Below are 22,609 nucleotides of genomic sequence, written 5' to 3' on the forward strand. Positions count from 1 at the left end.
CAGAATTCTCTGGAGAAATTCTAAACAGTCCCATAAAAGCTACTCTCTTGGATTTTATCTTGCAGCAGATGGCTTTCATTTTCTATATCTTACAGCAAAACTGCCAGTTTCCTTCAATCATTTTTATCTCCCAACTTCAGCACTCATTGAAACATCTACTGTTTTAGTTTGTCCATCCTCTGAGTGAAATTCGTATCCTGATTATTGTCAATTCATTTCTCTTTCTATCTTCTGTGTGTGTTGTAAACAATGATTTGCTGCCTCCCATGTGTTTCACAGGATAAATTGTAGCTATCAGCTAAAACAGCCACCTCCCTTATTGTAGAAATTTTACAGCCGACTAGGTGCGATTTGATCCTAAAGGAATTTTTAAATTTCCCCATTAAAACCGCTTAAAGCATTTCAAAATCTTCAGCTGCATGCACTGAGACCCTTTCCTTTTCTCTAGAAAATTCCAAAAGTGTCTAATTCTGTCAGTTCTTCAGGTTTCTAAGTTTTTGTGCATGAGCTTCGGAACTAGCTCATTTGCATTAAGCACCAGAGTCTTCATTTTATCATATTGTGCAGAATGTTCATTGGAGAGGGTTACGTAAGCCTCCAAAGTACTTTGTAATGGGATTGTCAAAATGTTTGGTAGGCACTGCAATTTCATAGCAATTTTTTCAAAGTGTATAAAATATATTCCACCTCCTTCCTCACTGAATTTAGGCCTTAGGCAAACATTTCTTGCCAAATCAAAACCAGGAATTAAATCTGACCGAAAAAACTCAAAGTGGTTCTGAGGAAGGGCCATTCATCCCAAAATGTTAACTCTGATTTCTCTCCACAGATGCTGCCAGACCTGCTAAGCTTTTCCAGCAATTTCTATTTTTGTTTCTGATTTGCAGTTCTTTCAGTATTTAATTAAATCATCAAACATGTCTGATACACATTGTTCTTGAAATCAAAGTTCTTCCCCTCTCCAGTTCAAATTTTCTGGCTTCCCTTTTTCCTTTCTCTTGGATTTCTAATTTAGGTTTTTGCATTTCCCCTTATTTAGAACCATGAACACCTACTGTGTTGAAACAGGCCATTCAGCCCATCAAGTCCACACCTACCATAATCCACTAACCCTGCATTTCCCATGGCTAATCCACCTAGCCTGTGTATCCCTGGACACTATAGCATGGCCAACCACTTAACCTGTACATCTTTGGACTGTGGGACAAAACCAGAGCACCCAGAGGAAGCCCACACAGAGAACATGTGAACTCCACACCGATAGTCATCAAACATGGGTCCCTAGCACTGTGAGGCAGCAGTGCTAACGACTGAACCACCATGTTACTTCTCAAACTCAAATCTTTGTTTTGTTTTCTATCTGCTTTGCGTTCAAGTAATTTTATTTTCTCTTTTATTTTTTTCTTCTGTTTCAAGTTCAATGTGTTTCATTAGCATAACCTAAATCCTCACCAACTCAAGCTGGATGGTATCTGGATTACCTTTTTCATCCTCAAAGTTGAGCCAATGATCCCTTACTTCTCAATGCCCACTTTCAAATCTTTTTCTAATGTTTCTGCCATCACTTTTAAATGACCTTTTACAATTGTAACAAAGACAAATTCACTCTTTTGAAGAAACCTCCACAAAGGGCAAACATTTTTAAGCATTCAACAAATATAGTTAATGTCATTGTGAAATGTCATTCTTTTAAACTTTAGCAAATTAGAGAGAACTCATTTCAGGCTTTGGATTTAAATATCCACAAAAAGCTGCCAATTTTGTTATGAGCTCAATGGAGGTTGATAACTTGAAAAGAGATTCAAAATCCCACTTACTTACTAAAAGAATGACATCATGTGATTTTATGGGCTTCCTGATGGCGAAACTGTCAAAGACAGTTCTTTAAAGTTTGCACATTACCAAATTATAAAGGGGGGGCAATGGCCTAGTGGTATTATCACTGGACTGTTAATCCAGAGACCCAGATAATGTTCTGGGGACCTGGGTTCAAATCCTGCCACAGCAGATGATGGAATTAGAATTCAATAAAAATATCTGGAATTAACAATCTAATGATGACCATGAATCCATTGTTGATTGTTGGAAAAACCAATCTGCTTTGTTAATGTCCTTTAGGGAAGGAAACTGCCATCCTTACCTGGTCTGGCCAACATGTGACTCCAGACCTACAGCAATGTGGTTGACTCTTAACTGCCCTCTGGGCAATTAGGGATGGGCAATAAACACTGTCTAGCTAATGACACCCTCATCCCATGAATGAATAAAGAAAAAAAAGTTCCAGGGGTAACAATTATAGATTTATGCATTTTCTCACAATCAATAATGTAGGAAAACATTTTACACTCAGATGTTAATATTTGTCTGTGATTATTGTTATAACTAAAATACAGTAATGAATAGAGTATATTAAATTTAATCTTTGATTTCAGGTTTGAATATGTGTGCTACTGGAAACCATGACTGTGAGCAAATATGTGTGAACACTACAACAGGGTATAACTGCAGGTGTCGTCCAGGTTTTATATTGAACGAGGACCAGAAAACCTGCTCATGTAAGTCACATTCCACTCAGGGCTTGCAATGTGCTGCTCTGGAAAATCATATTTGATTGTAGCTGATATAAGCCTGATGATAATAATTGTGTATTCTTTCAGTCTCACACAGTTCTTGTAAGGTTTAGGGTTGTGCTTTGCCATCCTATATTGGGCCAGAAGGGATGCAGGCAGGAGAAACATATAGCTATCGCATGACCTGTGTTCCCTCTGCAAATAGCTTTTGTGGTAGTGAGGTTGAGAGTGGCCGGCTGAAATTACAACATCCCTAATGCATTTAAGGGGTAAGTAAAAAGACATTTTTTTCAGACTGTCTGTGACTTTACAGGAGGCAGCCAGACCTTGAGAGCCCTCAGTGTTCAGATGTTCATCCTGGAGTTCAGTTACTAGTGGTGTACCACAAGGATCTGTTTTGGGGCCACTGCTGTTTGTCATTTTTATAAATGACCTGGATGAGGGCGTAGAAGGACGGGTTAGTAAATTTGCGGATGACACTAAAGTCGGTGGAGTTGTGGATAGTGCGGAAGGATGTTGCAGGTTACAGAGGGACATAGATAAGCTGCAGAGCTGGGCTGAGCGGTGGCAAATGGAGTTTAATGCGGAAAAGTGTGAGGTGATTCACTTTGGAAGGAGTAACAGGAATACAGAGTACTGGGCTAATGGTAAGATTCTTGGTAGTGTGGATGAGCAGAGAGATCTCAGTGTCCATGCGCATCGATCCCTGAAAGTTGCCACCCAGGTTGATAGGGTTATTAAGAAGGCGTACGGTGTGTTAGGTTTTATTGGTAGAGGGATTGAGTTTCAGAGCCATGAGATCACGTTGCAGCTGTACAAAACTCTGGTGCGGCCGCACTTGGTGTATTGCGTACAGTTCTGGTTGCCGCATTATAGGAAGGATGTGGAAGCATTGGAAAGGGTGCAGAGGAGATTTACCAGGATGTTGCCTGGTATGGAGGGAAGGTCTTATGAGGAGAGGCTGAGGGACTTGAGGCTGTTTTCGTTAGAGAGAAGAAGGTTAAGAGGTGACTTAATAGAGACATACAAGATGATCAGAGGATTAGATAGGGTGGACAGCGAGAGCCTTTTTCCTCAGATGGTGGTGGCTAGCATGAGGGGACATAGCTTTAACTTGAGGGGTGATAGATATAGGACAGATGTCAGAGGTAGGTTCTTTACTCAGAGAGTAGTAAGGGCGTGGAATGCCCTGCCTGCAACAGTAGTAGACTCGCCAACTTTAAGGGCATTTAAATGGTCATTGGATAAACATATGGATGATAGTGGAATAGTGTAGGTTAGGTGGGCTTCAGATTGGTTTCACAGGTTGCTGCAACATCGAGGGCCGAAGGGCCTGTACTGCGCTGTAAGGTTCTATGTTCTATGTTCTATGTTCTATGGTAAGTGCAGGTAAGTAGCAGGTTAGCAACAAGTTAGGAAGAACATTTTCTTTTAGTGACAGATCATCTAACGTGGGAAAGTGCTCATTCCCTGAAATGGATAATAGAAGTGCATCGAAGTACAGTGGAAGAGGCAGAACGTTATCACTTAATGGGTTGTCATCTACCTGGCATCACCTGGACAATGGATGACTGACCAAGGTTGCTGAGACTTCATCAGGCCAACATGGAAGAATGCAGATAGAAATGGATACTGCACCCTCAGAAATAGAAAGTAATGAAGCTGCAGAGGAGAAGTGTGCACAAGACTGAAGGTGCCCTGGGCATTAAGACACCAGAGGAGAAGAATAGTCACCAAAGAGGGTGAGATACTACCCTCAGCGCAGGAAGGCTACCTGGACATGTTGGAAATTCATTGCTGCAGGACAATGCAATACTCCAGTCAAATGCATCCTCAGAGAGGAGCTCACTCCTTACTCCGCTGATGGCTATGCCCTGCCAGTCAAGGTAATCATGCCCGTGAAATTCTTCTTTAGATCCTTCCAAGGTGCAGCCTTTGGATCTCTGTGGAATTTCAGGGTTGAGTGCTCAGCACCGGCGCATCCAGGTGACAGATCCCTTTTTCCCAAGACTGGAAACTACATCAGATTTCCAAATGATGGAGCTTTGTCAGCTCACAGGGCACTAGGCTTCACTGCCATTTTCTGTTGCTCCAACTACAGGGCATAATTCATTGTCATATTGCCATTGAGGCACACACTGACCAACCAGAAAACTTCACTAATAGGAAGAATTGGCACTTACTGAATGTGCAGCTCATCTGTGAGCACAAGGAGATCTTCCTTCATGTCCATGTATGGTAATTGCTATACCTTCATTCTCCATTAGTCAGGCTTTCCTAGCTAATCTGTCTCACCTCCCAAATCCATGGATAGATTTTTGGGGAATTATTATCTGGTAAGATAGTTCATCACGATTCTATAAGAGTAATGGCCCGAGCCCGTTTGCTCACCGGAACCTTCATAGAAAAGCCCAAGATGCTAAAGATGTACTTTTGCTGTCAACTACTTGAGTGTTGCCCTGCAATACACCATCTGCAAGGGTCTCTTAAATAGTTGTTATTTGCTTTGTCCTTTACAATATCACAAGGATGCAGAGACAATGGAAGGACTGAGCTCATCTGTGAAACAGAAGGAGCACGATGTGGGAGAAAGTACACAACAACAGGTTATAGTCCGACAGGTTTATTTGAAATCACAAGCTTTCAGAGCGCTGCTCTTTGTCAGGTGCAGTCACTTCACTTCCTTAGGACTGTGTGATCTTACCTTCATGGAGGTTTGAATTACTGCCTGGAGTCCTCACTGTCGCCAGTGAGAAGCCACTGTTTAGTTCACACACTACTATTACTGTTTTGTACTATTTTGCACAAAGTTAATATAATTGTGCATCGTGTTGCAAAGGGGTTTTCTTTGAAATCTTGCCCCATCAAGAGAGACTTTCCGGTGTGTGTTTCAAGTAAACGCAACAAAGAGGCAGCAGAACAATTTTTAACTGCACTCCACACACATGCCAACAGTTCAAGCAGAGTATGAAGCAGCAGTCACAACAAAGTCTACTGAAGCGAGCCTTTTATCTATCCACACTGAGGTGAGCCCACCTTCAACGCTGCCTCCTGTCTGCCTCTTCAGGTTGCAGATCCACCACTAAAATCAAGATGGAGAGAAAACAACTCTGAGTGATAGTGTGAAGTTCCCATATCCAGCACATTACCCATATTCAGCAACAACAGCATGCATTTATAAAGCACCTTCACATCGTAATATGTCACAAGGCACTTCTCAGGAATATTACCAAATACAATATTCAGACAGGTGACCAGAAGCTTAAGTTAGTTTGTGATGAGTGTATTGAAGGAGGAGAGACAGGTGGAGAGCTTCATTTAACTTTAGTCAAACACTACATAGTTGAGTCTGAATGTCCAATGATATGGCTCAACTCCATTGTACAAGTAATCTCTATGGAGGTCCACTCCTCAGGACACTAGGGTACAGAACTTTTCTTACATTTCCCATGCACCTATTTTTGTGGAACATGCTAACTTTCTGCTTTTGATTATTGGAGCATTGAATTTAGGTTGGATTTCAGCTCCATTTTTTTTAATGGATAAGAGGCACTAAATTGATTTATAACTTTCAGGTGTGGATTTGTGCGCCATTGGAAACCATGACTGTGAACAAATATGTGTAAGCACAGCAACAGGCTATCACTGCAAGTGCCATACAGGTTTTATATTGAATGAGGACCAAAAAACCTGTGCAAGTAAGCTACATACTTCTGTCAAAATTTGACACTTTAGAACACTTTCCCAAAATATTACACCATTATTTTATAAAATATTAATCAATTGATTCATATATCCTGAGCCCTAGCTCAATCTGGCAATACGTATTATGCTAATTTTTTGCAACAATTAACACTAATATTGAGGTGGAATCCACTGGACATTTGACATACTTCTTTGAATTAATTTTCCTGACACTTGCCTGTTTTACTTCTAAACCATTATTGTCAAAAAGCATTTTTTACTGGAGTGGAATATGATTTCAATAAATGACATTTAATCTGGTATTTTTGCATGGATAGTTTTCATTTCAAAATCATTGAACAATTTTCTATGCCATTTCACAAATGCAGTTAAATTATTAGTCCGTCTATACAAGCAAAATCGGAATGGTAACCATGCCTGTAATCATAGAATAGAATTTTACTTTGCAGAAGAAGCGCAGAGAAAGATCACTATTCAAGATCCATGCAAGTGTGAAGCTTTGCTTGATTTCCAAAGGGACGTTGAATCCAATTTCCAAGCACTGGCTAGTAAAAATATCCTTTTTAATAATTAGTTTTGTATCTCTGTCCAGATTTCTTTTGTTCCAGGTCACTTAATGGATTTTGTAACTAAACTTATGTGCCTCTGCAGATCTATATGAAGTTAAAAAGTTGATGAAGGAATAATAGAATATATTAAGGCAAATGAAAAATGTTTTTACTGGTGATTCTGGTTACTTATAACTGCACAAACATTACATTTTGAGCTTTCTGATAGATGCAGCAGATACACATACAAGTGTGGTCATATGTGGTCATATCTGGCAAGTGGATATTGCTAACATTTGGCTGGCAATGTGCAGAAGTTTAGCTAATATTGTTAAATGTTAATAGAAAAACATCAGCACTGATTCATATCCTTCTATTATATGGATGATACAGATGGATATTGATTGATTACGTCAATGATGTCACTGTCATGCCTGTAGGAAAGGATTAGATGGATCATGAAAATCAGAATTGATTGAAAGAAACAAAATAAAAGTAGAGTCATAGAGCCATAATGATGTATAGCACAGAAACAGACCCTTCAGTCCAACTTGTCCATGCCAACCAGATATCCTAAATTAATCTAGTCCCATTTGCCAGCATTTGGCCCGTATCCCTCTAAATCCTTCCTGTCCATAAACCCATCCGGATGCCTTTTAAATGTTGTAATTGTATCAGCCTCCACCACTTCCTCTGGCAGCTTGTTCCATACACACAATACCCTTTGTGTAAAAAAGTTGCCCCTTAGGTCCCTTTTAAATCTTCCCCCCCTTACCTTAAACCTATGCCCTCTAGTTTTGGACTCTCCCATCTCGGGAAAAGACCTTGTCTATTTACCCTATCCAAGCCCCACATGATTTCATAAATGTCTATAAGTTCACCCCTCAGCCTCTGGCACTTCAGGGAAAGTAGCCCCAGTATATTCAGCCTCTTCGTATATCTCAAACTCTCCAACCCCAGCAACATCCTTTTAAATATTTTCTGAGCCTTTTCAAGTTTCACAACATCTTTCTTATAGAAGGGAGACCAGAATTGCACGCAGTATTCCAATAGTAATCTAACCAATGTCCTGTACAGCCGCAATATGACCTCCTACCTCTTATAGGCAATGCACTGACCAATAAAGGAAAGACCTCAGTGGATACCTCACTGACCAATCCCCAAAACTGCCTACCTGCACTCACCTATCGCCATCCCACCTACCTTCCCCAGGCCGTCTCATCCCCGCCTCCTTGACCTGTCCGTCTTCTCTCCTCTCTATTTACTTCAGAGCTCCCTTCCCCCTCCCCCATTTCTGAAGAGGGGTCCTGATCCGAAACGTCAGCTTTCCTGCTCCTCTGATGCTGCCTGGCCTGCTGTGTTCATCCAGCTCCACACTGTGTTACCTCTTAAGCATACCAAACACTTTCTTCACTATCCCGTCTACCTGTGACTCCACTTTCAAGGAACTGTGAACCTGCACTCCAAGGTCTCTTCTGTTCAGCAACACTCCCCAGGACCTTACCTTTATGTTTATGAGTCCTGCCTTTCCAAAATGCAGCACCTCACATTTATCTAAACTAAACTCTATCTGCCACTCCTTTTTATTGTGAAAGATAATGCTTGATTCGGTCAGTAATATACAGTTCATAACTATTGTAAGGTTATATTGACCAATCCAATGTTGTAATCCTTAACTATTTCATACTTGATCATGTAACAAAAAAAATGCAAGCATTTGAAAACGAGCTGGGTCGATTCTGAACATTGTGCGAGCATTCTTTTTGAAGAGTGCATGTTATTTGTCATTTCTGTTTGGCTAACTGACCATTTTATTGAGCACAGTTCTTTCCAAGCTTTTATTATAATCTTGATCTGACTAGTTACTTTTATTTCTGTGCTGCAACTATAGGTTTTAAAACAAAGCAGAAAATAATAAGATATGCCATGAAGAAAACTGAAGCCATTCATTCAGGTGTTATTATATATTGGGTCAGTTGTTGAAAGTATTGATTTTACTACTGTGACATATTGCATAAATGATATATCAATATTAGTCTTAACTGTATACACTTCATAAATAAGTAAGTTAGTAGATAAAAGAAATTAGGAGTAAAGGAATGCTTAAATATATTATGTACAAAATTTACTACCTGATTGATCTGTTTTATTGTCATAAATACCATATTCTGGACATAAATGACCATTGATTCTTGTCACAGATAAAGAGTAATGCTATAGGCAAGAATATGCATAATATATATTTGAATTCAATTTTAATGTATTCTATTTTCAAATGCAGTAAAATGTATATTTGATAGTAAAGAAGTTAAATAAATTGTTTTGTTTTCAGATGTTTGTGTTCTCAGTTCAACTATTATCGTAGTTTATGTAGAAGTATGAAAGATTGTGAAAATGCACCAAATGACTAGTATTCTATTCATTCACTCCCAAAAGTGTGCATTAAAATTTACCTTTGATTTTATTAAACTTTGTTTATTTTCAATTACTTTGCTTTTGTATATTGAGCTACACCATCTCTGGATCTAATTTGATCCGATTCTTACATTTACCTGTTGGTGTTGAACAAAACATTACCCCAGCTCCCTTAAAAATCTATATATTAAAAATCAAAGTCTAATTATTTGAAGTATTTAGTAACAAAAAAAAGTGAAATCTTACAAAACTTGCTGCATTCCCTACCTGATTCTTCCTGTCATATATCTCAGTGTACCAGTTAGTATCATCATCACATTGAGGATAATTCTTTATGTAGAAGGCTGGATTTAAATATCAGAGTTGCCTATGAGTTCACAGATGTCTTATAAGACCTGCCTTAGCCTAATAGGCTCCCCTACAATGAGGACAACATTTTATGGCCAACAGAGGTGGTGATGGACTGTTGGCTTGAACAGCTGCCTTTGCTTTATGTCCTAATCTTCACTCTCAGCGACTGCACTTGTTTATGAGAAGATCTTGACACCATTTTTAATAACAATTTGCTATTTTAGTTGTGATTTCATGTTAATTGCATAGATGTTCATTGAGTTTTTGAGAGAGTCTTTGAAACATTTCCTTTCTATTCTCTCTTCTCATGTAATCGATTGAGTTTCCTCTGAAAAGTGTTCAAACTATTTGCCTGTGGTAACAAGTTCCATATTGTAATCACTGTTTGAGTAAACAAAATTCTCCTTATTTCTCAATTGGATTTACCAGGAGCTATCTTGTTTTTAATGGCTCCTTGTTTAGACTGTCTCTAAGTGAAAACTCTCTCCATCAATCCATTCATAATTTTAAAGGCTTCTATCAGGTATTTTTCAGAGTTTTCCTCTATCTAAAGATAAGAATCTCAGTCAGTTGAAGCTTTCCCACTGACTCTGACTGAGAATCTCTAAGTTCTGGTGCACTTATATCTTTTCCTTACTATAAAAAAAAGTGTGCAGAACAGTATACACATGTGGCCTGGCCATAGTCTCATACAAATTTAACATAACTTCATTATTTTTAAATGTTATACCCCTAGAAAGAAGCTCCAGTTTTTTTTCAGCATTTTTAAAATTACTTTGTTTACAAAGTTGCCAAGATGATTTTTATCTACCTATCTCCCCAGGTTGCTGTGATCTTCGTCAACATTAAACTTCACATTTTCTTGATGGTAATGATACATGTTTCCCTATCAAAGTATATCACCTCATTTTTAACTGTGTTAAATTTGCAACTTTAACTGTCCAGTTTGTAATATTTCCATAAAAACCAAAGCTGGAAATCAGAAACATAAATAAAAATTGCCAGAAAATTTCTGATCCGGCAGCATCTGTAGAAGGAAAGCAGAGTTCACTTTTCGGATCCAGTGACCCTTCTTTAGAACTGGAGAATTTTCCAATATCTTTTTTATTGTGCATATTGTTCCTTAGCCTTAGTTCAATCTCCACTATCATTCACAAGTTTACTTATTCCTGGGTCTGAATCATGAATCCAAATCACAACCAACTGTAGTTCCAGATATAATGCAGTGTGGACCCGAAGGAATGCAGCAGGCCAGGCAGCATCTGAGGAGCAGGAAAGTTGATGTTTCGGTCCCGACCCAAAATGTCAACTTTCATGCTCCTCTGATGCTGCCTGGCCTGCTGTGTTCCTCCAGTTCCACACCGTGTTATTTCTGACTCCAGCATCGGCAGTTCTTACGATCACCAACTGTAGTTCCAGGACTTTTTTCTTATTTATTCACAAGTTGTAGATGTGACTGGCCGGGCCAGTATTTATTGCCTTTCCCTAATTGCCCAGTGGGCATTTAAGAGTCAACCATATTGCTGTGGGTCTGGAGTCACATATAGGCCAGACCGGGTAAGGATGGTAGATTTCCTTCCCTAATGAACATTAGTGAATCAGATGGGTTTTTCTGACAATCATTAACAGTTGACTCTTGTGCTAGACTTTCTACTTTCCTCCAATCTGAATAAATATGCTTTACCCCCACAACCTGTCTGCAGCTCCTATGTTTACTTGTGCATTTATATGATTTGCCTGATTGCTGTCATTACACAATCCTTTCCTGCCTGTCACTAAGTAGGTACTTGGTCTCCAGCAATCCCCTGAGTTGTGGCGAATTGGGATGTTTCCTCCTTGGCTAGTACCATCAGGTGCTTCCAAATGTAATCTAGCCAATATATCCAACGAGGTGGTGTTGGGGGGAGTGTAGGAGGCACCCTTGCCAATGTTTCCTCTGAGGAATCTGTGTACTTTCTTCCTCAGAGGTGCCGAAGGGGATGTTTCGGTGGTGACACCCCCTTGCATGAGGGGATTGTGGATCTGAAGCTGCTACCTGCATGACATAAATTAAGCATTGAAGGTGTCACAGACAGGGCTTATAATGTGTGGCAGGTGGAAACCACAATGGCAGTCAAATCAGTATGAGAGTTACACTGCAAGGAACCTTGCTGCTTCCTCAATTGGTGGGACATGGATATTTTGGTATCTCTGCAGGAGTGGTCCTGGACCTCTCTGGCCTGTGCCAGCATCCTCTCCTTGTAGGGGGTGAGCAGGCAAATGACCCTACACTCTGTCCTGGCTTTTTTGGTCCCGTTAAGTGCCATTTTCTCCTGAAATGAGAGAAAGAGAGGGATTGAGTGAAGAGCGTAGCTGGCCCAGCTGTTAATGTTGTTGCATATTAAGGCTGTGGTGACCAGAGAGAGGGAATAGGAAGTGGACAGGTCATGCAGGGTTAGTAGATCGGGATGTTGGGTGAGAGTGAATGAGAGAAGATGATACAAGCAATATTGAGAGATGAGCCTTGGTAGGAGATAGGAGCTTTAGCAGAGATAGTATGAAGTAGTTGTGGGGAGATGTTGGCACTTAGCCTGGCAGGGCAGAGAAATTCACTAACCTTCATGCACCACTGCTGGGCTTCTCACCAGATGGTTGAGAATGCACTGACCAGGTTAGCAACCTTAGCCCAGCCTGGCAGGGCCTGGTGTCGTGGCCTCCGCTGGTGTTCCTGGGGTAAGAAACTGGCTGTCCTCTGTAACACCTCATTCATCAAGTTGTTAAGGTTCTGTCAGCCAATCATACCATGCCCTCTGGGAGTGTGTGCAATTGTGCAGGGCAATTTCAGAACACTGGTGCTTTTCCTGGTGTGCAAAAGTGTTTTAAAGATGGTGCCAGTATCGGGGATTCTATCTATTGGAGGATATCTGACCAGTCGAGAGTTCTTTTGGCTACATAAAATGTTGAATCCAGTTGCCAATGAATGAAAAAGCTACCATAAAGGTAGGGTAGGTAACAGTTCCTGAGGTGAATTTGGAATGGTATTATGAGAAAACTTCAATGAAACTTGATTAAAGTACCACTTTGTTGAAATATGGTAAGATTCAGTCCAGAGAATCTGGCATTTTGTAACATCACTGCTTGTAGGAACTCATTGGGAGCAAATTGACTGCTACATTTCCTACACTTCAAAATGACTACAATTTGAAGATATTTCACTGACTAAAAAACGCTTTGTGATATCTTGTGGTTATGAAAGGCAGCACTGAAGTAAATATAAGAGAGGAGGTGATGTTAATTTGAGCAGTGATGGCAGAGAATTAAACCTTTTAGTGTGATGACATTCCTTTAAAATTGGAAATCATGTCTGGGAAATTGTAGGTTTCTTAACTTGATATTTCCAATGGCAAAATCTTTGTGGCTTGTTATAACGGAAATAGTCTACAGACATCTAGGAAAAGCAAAGGCTATAAATCCAAGTCAATGTAAGATATTAAAGGCAGGTATTATTTACTGGAATTTTGCAAGAAATTCCAGATACCACATTTTAAGATGTCACTTTAAGCAGTCTGCAGTTGAAGTAAGTAACAAATAGAAGGCTCAATTCAAATGTTGCCAATATAACTTGTGTGCCAATCAGAATTTTTTCAGTTGTTAAATATTCTTGCCCATATTGATGCGATGTATGTGAGGACACTGTGCATAATTCACCTGAATAAGAAGGACATCCTTTCTGTTGCAAATAAATGGTCTGAAAATGTTCCGCTGTCTGCCTAGACTGTCTGCCCTCCTGATTGAGTCAGTTGTATATGGGAATTTCTGAGAATGAAGAAACTTTCTAGTCTATAAGAGGAGATGTTGTTGAATGAAATTTCATATAACATTTTGTTTCCTTCATTTAATGCCTTAACTACTTTTCCCATAAACTTCTTGGTTCATCAGGGGCCGAGAAATAAAAGTGATTTAAAGAATTAAAGAACTTCTAGAAATTTAGAAATTCTTGAGGGGCATGGATGGGGTGAATAGTCAAAGTCTTTTCCCCAGGATAGGGGAGTCCAAAACTAGAGGGCATAGGTTTAATGTGAGAGGGGTAAGATTTAAAAAAGACCTAAGGGGCAACTTTTTCACACAGAGGGTGGTGCTGGTATGGAATGAGCTACAAGAGGAAGTGGTGGAGGATGGTACAATTACAATATTTATATGGCATCTGGATGGGTATGTGAATAGGAAGGGTTTTGAGGGATAGGGGGCAAATGCTGGCAAATGGGATTAGATTAATTTAGGGTATCTGGTCGGTATGGATGAATTTGACCAAAGGATCTGTTTCCTTGCTGTACAGCTCTATGACCCTATAACTGTGAATGCTGGAAATCAGAAACAAAAACAGAAATTGTTGGAAAAACTCGGCAGATCTGGCATGAATATTAGATAAAATTTCAGAAGTGCTTACGACAGAAGATTTACGGGGATATAGATGTATAAAGCCAGATTACAACCATATGCAAGTGAATCTCATTCACAGAATCATAGAAAGACACAGTACAGAAGGAGATCATTTGGCCTATCATACCTCTGCTACCTTTTTGAAAGAATGATCCAATTTACTTTACTGTTTTATTCTTTCATCATTACCAGGCACATTGTTTCCCTTTTGAAAGTTGTTGTTGAATCTGCTTCTTCCGTTCTCTCAAGCAATGCATTCAAATCAATAACAAATCACTGCATAAAATTAAGTTTCACCTTATTACCTCTGGGGCTTTTTTTAGAAGTTCCCCTTTAATCCATTCACCATCCTGACTTGGAAGTATGTCGTCATTCCTTCGCTGTTGCTTGGTCAAAGAATGGAACCCCCCTCCCTACAGTAGTAGCCTGTACTTAACCACAACCACCACCACCACACATGCACCCACCCCAACCACCACCATCACCATGAACTTCCCAACCAGCGTCCCAAAGGCAGTTAGGAATAGGTAATACATACTGCCCTAACCAGCAACACCCATATCCTATGAAAATTTAAAGAAAGAATTTAGATCTCTTTCCTCTGGTTACTGACCTTTCTGCAATTGAAAATAGTTTGTCGTTATTTACATTATTAAAATTCTTCACAGTTTTGAAGACTTCTACCATACCTTCTGAGAAAATGCTCTGAGAAAATTAATCCCACTTTTTCCAAATTTCCCACATAACTGGAGTGCTTCATACCTGGTACCGTTCTAGCAAATTCTTCTGCTTTTTCTAAAGTTGCTGTACAGAATTGGCCATAATACTCTAACTGCAGCCTAGCCAGTATTTTTGTAAGGATTAACATAAATTATTTGTTGTCATCCCCTACGGTCTTATTAATAAAGTCATGGAACATGTTTTCCTTTTTGATGGCATTCAAAACTTTTGTGATATTTGTTAATTCCTCCAAGACTCTGAAAGAGATTAAGATAATTGAGTGAATGAAGAAGCATGCTTCCCTAGGCTTCTGCAAGCAGGAAACTCTGGTGTATGAGATCATGATTTCCCACTTCCAAGTACTGTAAATTATGATCTAATTCCTTCATGTAATGTGCCAATAAATTCTGGAATTTTGGTTTGATTTTGATAGTTTGCTGAAGAAAGCAAATGGAGTCCAAAGATGTGCAGGTTTGGCGGATTGGCCATGCTAAATTGCCCATAGTGTCCAGGGTTGTGCAGGCTAGGTGGAAAAGCCATGGGAAATGTGGGGTTGCAGGGATGAGGTGGCGGGGATGGGTCTGCCTGGGGTGCTCTTTGGATGGCTGGTGTGGACTGAATGGGCTAAATGGTCTGCTTCCATGCTGTAGGGATTCTATTGATTAGTCTATGACCTATGAATCGGACGGTGATTGCAAAAGATGACTTTCAGTGGCACTGTGAAAGATGATATTGTCCCAACTCCATAGTGTTGTGTTGTTTATTCTCATGGGAAGGTGTTTAAAAGATAACATGATAATGGCAGTCACATCCATACTTCGCTGGAAAATAAAATGAGTAAATGATAAAATGTAATGCCACCCTTACACTACACTGGATGATACTGGGTGGAATCTCCCCAAGCACTAAATAATGAGAGCATTGGCGAGAAATTTGGGAAAATAGGTTGAGACGGCCAGCAAGGAGCTTCTTAATGCTGAGAATAAAAAGTTACATTTTCCAACCAAGCATTGAATGGCGAGATAAAACTCGTGTTAGTGAGCAGTGACAGACCTATTTGAATGTAGTACCATGTATTAACATCTCATTATTACCTAATCTAGCCTCATTAGGATCATAGGAACTGAAGTAGACCATTCTGCCCATCAAGCCTGCTCCACCATTCAACACAATCATGGCTGATTGAACAGTTGAATGCCTTTTACCCACACTATCCCCATAACCTTTTATGCCATCGATAAACAAAAATTTAGCAACTTCTACTTCAAAGATAATCAAATACAAAGGACTTCTGTGGTAAAGAATTCCAAAGATTTACCATTGTCTGAGTAAAACAATTTCTCCTCATCTCAGACCTAAATGGCATCCACTTATTTTTAAATTGCGCCTCCTGGTTCCAGACTCCTCAATTTATGGAACCATTTTACCTTAATCCACCCTGTCAATCACTTTTAAGTGTTTGAAGATTGCAATGAGATTACCACTCATTCTTTGCAAGTGTAGAGAATATAAGCCCAGTTTGCCTTATCTCTTTTTTAAGACAGTCCACTATTTTGGGAACAAGTCTGATGAACCTTCTTTGAACTCCCTCTATAGTAACAATATCTTACCTGATATTATGATATATTCTTGATATGGAGTTTCCATTCTCCCACCTGCCGGATACAAACTAGACAGCGATAATTCCTTATTTGAAAATAAGAGCAGCTACCTTACTCCGGCTCCTTGCTTACTCCTCCAGCTCTCCATCTTGGATACCAGTCGCCAGTGTTTTAGGGCATACTCCATAGGCAGCGATTACAAGCACACCCATCCATGGACCTTGTCATCTGACACATACCAGTGCACCAGTCTCACCATACCCTCATGGCACACCATTTACAAGGTGGTTCTGCACTTCAATGCTTCACTTTGGAGTGCACTGGCACTGACCATTGCATTGTTACAGAACGGACACTTTGCACACAGGCACTTATCTCAGGGCTCCTCACTTACTCCTCTAACACCCACTCAATGTGTGCCTGCTTGGGTGCTCACAGCATCCTTGCCTTGCCTTTTCGTGCTTCCCCATAATTCCGCCCACCCACCCACCACACCCCCCACCCCCCAACATTTAGCCAAAGTTTAAATGGCTCACAGTGTTTCCGTCTTGCCTTGCCTTTTAGCACAGACAAAAGCCTGTTAGATTGTCATGGTTGTCAGCTGGAATCAGTCAATGGAATAGACATGTTGCAGTGCATCATTGTACTATTTCATTCTCACATCTGCAGCTTGTGCCAGCAGCTATGTGGCAACACACGCTGCATATGCATCAACAAAACGGCTATGACTCAAAGTCTAAGCGGAGTAGACCTCCGTCAGGTCAAGGGAGACACAGGAGTTCCAGCACGGTAAGTCGAGGGTAGGCTCTGATATTAGTCAAGGGGCTGGGCACGGTAAGCTTGTGGTGGCCAGTATCAGGGATCTGTACTTCTACAGGCCAGGGTGCATGTCACAATCAGTCCTGTGGGTCCGGTGCAACCAGTAAGTCATTGGGGGAACTGCACAGAAATGAGGCAGAGGTCTGGTCAGTCATTAGTCAGGCTGTCTGATCTAGTGGGTTTAGGGGCTGGTCCACAATCAGTGCTGGGGGTCTGTCCACTATAGGTCAAGGTGAGTTGCTTTGGGGGAAGCTGGGGAACTTAATTGTTGGGATTGGAGGCAGAGGGAATAATCATTGTGAAAGGGGAACTCAACATATAAGGGCAGTGTCTTGAATTGCAGGGTGTATCCAAGTGGTTCTTTTCGGATTCTGTTAAATGTAGCTAAGAGAAGGCTTGACAACAGCAATTTGCTTATATTCCAACGTATATTGAGTAATGACAAAAGACAAAAAGGAATATTTATTAAGTAAATAAAAAGAATAAAAAAGAAAGGGAAAAAAAACAAAAAGCCTCATGCCCTTCTGCCCGTCAGCGACCCCTCAATCAATAGCTGGTCTGGAGACTGAGGTTGTTCCTGGCAATGTTCACGATCCCAGTCCGAGGTGAAGTCCAGCAACACAGAACGAGACTCTTCTCTCTTAGACAGTGTAACAAACAGCAAGGCACAGAAAAAAACTACGGAAAAACACGTGATTATGCTGGCATTGGCACCTACAGGAATGTTCACAGGACTCATTCAAGGTCGTGGATCTATTGAATATCATCAACAAGTGTAGCCCTTCAGCCCATCCTATACAGGTAGGAATCGGCTGAGAACAAGATGCAAAATCTTGATACCCTCAAAACTTGTAAAAACTGGTTTGACCACAATTAGAGATAATGGATTCAGTGATTTTGTTATTTTCCAAAATCCCTTAGATTCTGGAAGGATCCCAGAGGATCGGAAAACTGAAATGTTAACACAGCATCCTGCTTGCATGTCCATGTATCTGCCTTTGGCATGCTGCAGTGTTCCAGTGAATCACAGTGCAAACCAGAGGAACAACATCTCATTTTCAGACTAGGCACTTTACAACCTTCTGGACTTAATACGGAGTTCAACACTTCAGATTGTGATCTCACTCCCATTTCTTCCCTTTCTTTCAGCATTACCTGTTATATTCTCTGTCACCATGTCCTCTCTCCCTTCCCACCACCCCGGTGGAATCATCTGTTCTTTCCAGTTTGGCAGTTGGACACATTCTGTCATTCTCACATTCCGATACTGCATAATTACTGTCCCCTTCCACACTTCATGTCAGCACTTATGAAGAGTCATCTAGACTCGAAATGTTAGTTTCCTCTCTCTCTCCATGGATGCTGCCTGACCCACTATGATTTCCAGCATTTTGTGTTTTCAGTGAAAATGTTACATGTCCATTTTGAAGCCTAAAGCTCAATAGTAATAGGTAACAGATATATTTCTACATCAATTTTCCAAGAGTGCAGAAATTTTTATTTCAAAAATTAATCCAAAATATCCAGTGTATCAAGTAGAACACTACTTCTCAAAGATGCATCTCCTTTCTTTTTCCTTCAGTTGTCCCTCCCCATGAAGGCAGGCCCCACTATGGGCAGATATGCCAATTTAGAATCTTGATAGTTCACAACTTCAGTTCTTTTTGGATGTTCACTCTTGAGATTATCCACGAATATTCTAACATTCCTAGAAGTAAAATTTACAGATTTGTTTTCTTTTGTTTTGGAATCTGGTGATCTTGATGGGTGTGGTTCTCAAGACAGGAAAAAGTGGGATTGACTATTTTTATGTACGTTTTTCTATCTTATCCCATTTGGGGTGAATAAAGGCCTGAATGAGGCCTACTTAGTAAAAGATGTTGCTGCTGAATGTCCCCACACAGGTGGACCAACACCTTTATGCATCTCATTCAAAGTAGTCACTGGAAATCTGAAATGAAAAGATTAAGTGGTGAAAAAACTCAGAAGTCTGGAAAAAACAGTAGAGAGAGGAATGGAGCTTAGTTTTGAGTTCAATATGACTTTGGAACTGAAGAGAGAGGTGGAAAAGTGATGGAACAGAAGGGAAGTCAGGTGTAGTTTAGAGGGCAAGTAAGATTAGAAATCACTAGTAGCATAGAATAAAAACAATCAAAAGGAACAGTAATAGTTGTAAAGGAAATAGAGCCATATTATTAGCAGGTGGTAATGGCAGAATATAGGACAGTTCTGTAGAAAGCTAAACCAAGAATACCAGATATTGGAGCAGCATGGTAGACTAAATAGAGAATGGAGTTTGTGCTGAGAAGTTTTTGAACTCAATGTTGAGTCCAGAATGCTAAGTACCTAAACGTAAAGGAGGTATTGTTCCTCCACCTTGCATTGGACTTCACTGGAACACCTCAGCAGAACGAGAATAGGAATTTGAGCATGAGGGTAGGATGGTGTATGAAATTAGTTAGCAACTGGAAGGTCAAGTCCTCATTGTTGACTTGAGTGGATATGTTCCACAAGGTAGTCACTCAAACTCTGTTTGGTCTCCCCATTGTCTAGTACACTGTATTGGGAGCAGTGAATACAATGGATCAGATAGTAAGAATTCCAGGTAACTGGAAAGAATCATTTGGAACTTCAACTGTAAGGAAGGAGGATGTAAAACGACTGGTGTTACACGATACAATTGCCATGGGTGGGGAGGTGAGCTATTGGGGGTGATAGAGTCATGGAATTTAGAGGATGGCAACAGGCTCTTCAGCCCAACTTGTCCATGCTGGACAAGGAAGGGTCACCAGACCCGAAACATTAACTCTGTTTTCTCCTCCACAGATGCTGCCAGACTTGCTGAGCTTTTCCAGCAACTTTGTTTTTGTCCATGCTGACCAGTTTCCTAAACTGAACAAGTTCAATTTGGCTGCATTTGGCCCATATCCCACAAAACTTTTCCTATCCATCTACCTGTTGAAATGTCTCTAAATGTTATAATTTACCTGCCTCTACCACTTCCTCTGGCAGCTCGTTCCACATACACACCAACCTCTATGTGAATAAGTTGCCCCACTGGTCCCTTTTCCCCCTCTCACCTTAAACCTGTGCCCTTGTAGCTTTGGGCTCGCCCACCCTGGGGAAAAAGACCTTGGCTATTCACCCTATCCGTGCCCCTCATGATTTTATAAACCTCAGCTTCCTATGGTCCAGGGAAAAAAGTCCCAGTCTGTATTATGAATCAAACCCTCCAGGCTTGGTAACATCCTTGCAAATCTTTTTTGCACCCTTTCCAGTGTAATAACATCCTTCCTACAGCAGGAAGAAGAAAGGTCACTGGGGCGGAAACACTGACTCTGATTTCTGTCCATAGGTGCTGCTAGATCGGCTGAGATCCCTCAGCAAGTTCTCTTTCCGTTATCTCTCCAATCTCCATATCCACCTGGTAATCTCCATATCCACCTGGTGATCTCCAACGATGATCCCTGATTTGCTGCGGCCATTGGCTGAAATCCCAGCGCCCACGATGCAACGCGCCGCGACCCCGCCCGCCGATTGGCTGAGACCCGCCGGTCCGCCCCAGGATTGGCTGAGCCGTTAGGTCAGCCTATTGGCGGAGCGAAGCGCCCGGTCAGTGATTGGCGGAGAGCGCCGCGGGGCCTCGGTTGCCGTGGAGACGCGGCCTGGCCGCTGCGGGAGGGAAGACAGGGGCAACGGTTTGAGATCGTTAAACGTTTCCCTTCCCTCCCCGCCGCTGTCTGTGCGGTGGCTGCTGTCAACCATGTTCATCTACTTGAGCAAGAAGGTGAGACGGCGGCTGGCTCGCTCCGTTACTTTTTTTTTAAATTTTAAACTGCAACGGCCGGTGCTGTGCTCGCGCGCCAGCCCTGCGTGCAGAAGCTGCTTCTTGTTCGCGAATCACTTCGGTCCCAGTATCTTTCAGTTGTTCGTGTTGTACATATGGTTTTACTCGCACGGGGTGATTTGTCATTCCACACGGTGGGTCTCCCAACTTCTAATCCACTTCCTACAGACAAAGGGGGTGGCCCTGGGTACCCGCATGGGCCCAAGCTACGCCTGCCTCTTTGTAGGTTACGTGGAACAGTCCCTCTACACCGGCCCTAAACCCCACCTCTTCCTCCGTTACATTGATGACTGTATCGGCCCCGCCTCGTGCTCCCACGAGGAGCTCGAACAGTTCATCTACTTCACTAACACCTTCCACCCCAACCTTAAGTTCACCTGGACCATCTCTAACACCTCTCTCCCCTTCCTGGACCTCTCTGTCTCCATATCGGGCAACCACCTAGAAACCGATATTCATTTCAAACCCACAGACTCCCACAGCTACCTGGAATACTCCTCCTCCCACCCACCTTCCTGCAAAAATGCTATCCCCTATTCCCAATTCCTTCGACTCCGCCGCATCTGCTCCCAGGATGAGGCATTCCACTCCCGTACATCTCAGATGTCCTCGTTTTTCAAGGACTGCAACGTTCCCCCCCCTCAGTGGTCAAGAACGCCCTCGACCGTGTCTTCCGCATCTCCTGCAACTCATCCCTCACACCCCGCCCCCGCAATAACAACCAAAACAGAATCCCCCTCGTCCTCACGTATCACCCCACCAACCTCTGGATCCAACACATCATCCTCCGACACTTCCGCCATCTGCAATCTGACCCCACCACCAAAGACATTTTTCCCTCCCCACCCTTATCTGCTTTCTGAAGGGACCACTCTCTCCGGGACTCCCTCGTCTGCTCCACACTCCCCTCCAGCCCCACTACACCCGGCACTTTTCCCTGCAACCGCAGGAAGTGCTATACCTGCCCCTACACCTCACCCCTCACGCCCATCCCAGGCCCCAAGAAGACTTTCCACATCTGCACATCTGCTAATGTGGTATACTTCATCGGCTGTTCCTGTTGTGGCCTCCTCTACATCGGGGAAACCAAGCGGAGGCTTGGGGACCACTTTGCAGAACACCGACGCTCGGTTCGCACTAAACAACTGCACCTTCCAGTCGCGAACCATTTCAACTCCCCCCTCCCATTCCTCAGACGATGTGTCTGTCCTGGGCCTCCTGCAGTGCCACAACGATGCCACCCAAAGGTTGCAGGAACAGCACCTCATGTTCCGCTTGGGAACCCTGCAGCCCAGTGGTATCAATGTGGACTTCACAAGCTTCAAAATCTCCCCTCGCCCTACCGCATCCCAAAACCAGCCTAGCTTGTCCCCGCCTCCCTAACCTGCCCTTCCTCCCACCTCAAGCCCCACCCCCATTTCCTACCTACTAACCTCATCTCGCCCCCTTGACCTGTCTGTCCTCCCTGGACTGACCATCTCCTCCCTAACTCCCCACCTACACTCACCTTTGCTGGCTCCATTCCCGCCTCTTTGGCCTGTCTGTCTCCTCTCCACCTATCTTCTCTTCTATCCATCTTCTATCCACCTCCCCCTCGCTCCCTATTTATTTCAG

General features: G+C 41.9%; 2 protein-coding genes across 2 annotated transcripts in view; both read left to right on the forward strand.

Annotated features, from left to right (window-relative positions):
• Positions 1-8,566, forward strand: part of matn3a (matrilin 3a) — a 35,427-nt gene extending 26,861 nt beyond the window's left edge. The window contains exons 10-13 of the mRNA XM_048597122.1: positions 2,433-2,555; positions 6,146-6,268; positions 6,725-6,829; positions 8,511-8,566. Of these exons, the coding sequence (XP_048453079.1) occupies positions 2,433-2,555; positions 6,146-6,268; positions 6,725-6,829; positions 8,511-8,566 (407 nt within the window). The remainder of the gene's footprint in view (positions 1-2,432; positions 2,556-6,145; positions 6,269-6,724; positions 6,830-8,510) is intronic.
• An 8,487-nt stretch (positions 8,567-17,053) lies between these two features.
• wdr35 (WD repeat domain 35) overlaps positions 17,054-22,609 on the forward strand; it is a 92,646-nt gene continuing 87,090 nt past the window's right edge. The window contains exons 1-2 of the mRNA XM_048597123.1: positions 17,054-17,118; positions 20,649-20,935. Of these exons, the coding sequence (XP_048453080.1) occupies positions 17,054-17,118; positions 20,649-20,935 (352 nt within the window). The remainder of the gene's footprint in view (positions 17,119-20,648; positions 20,936-22,609) is intronic.

The sequence above is a fragment of the Rhincodon typus genome, chromosome 5 (genome assembly GCF_021869965.1).
Source record: "Rhincodon typus isolate 14 chromosome 5, sRhiTyp1.1, whole genome shotgun sequence".
Classification (NCBI taxonomy): Eukaryota; Metazoa; Chordata; class Chondrichthyes; order Orectolobiformes; family Rhincodontidae; genus Rhincodon; species Rhincodon typus.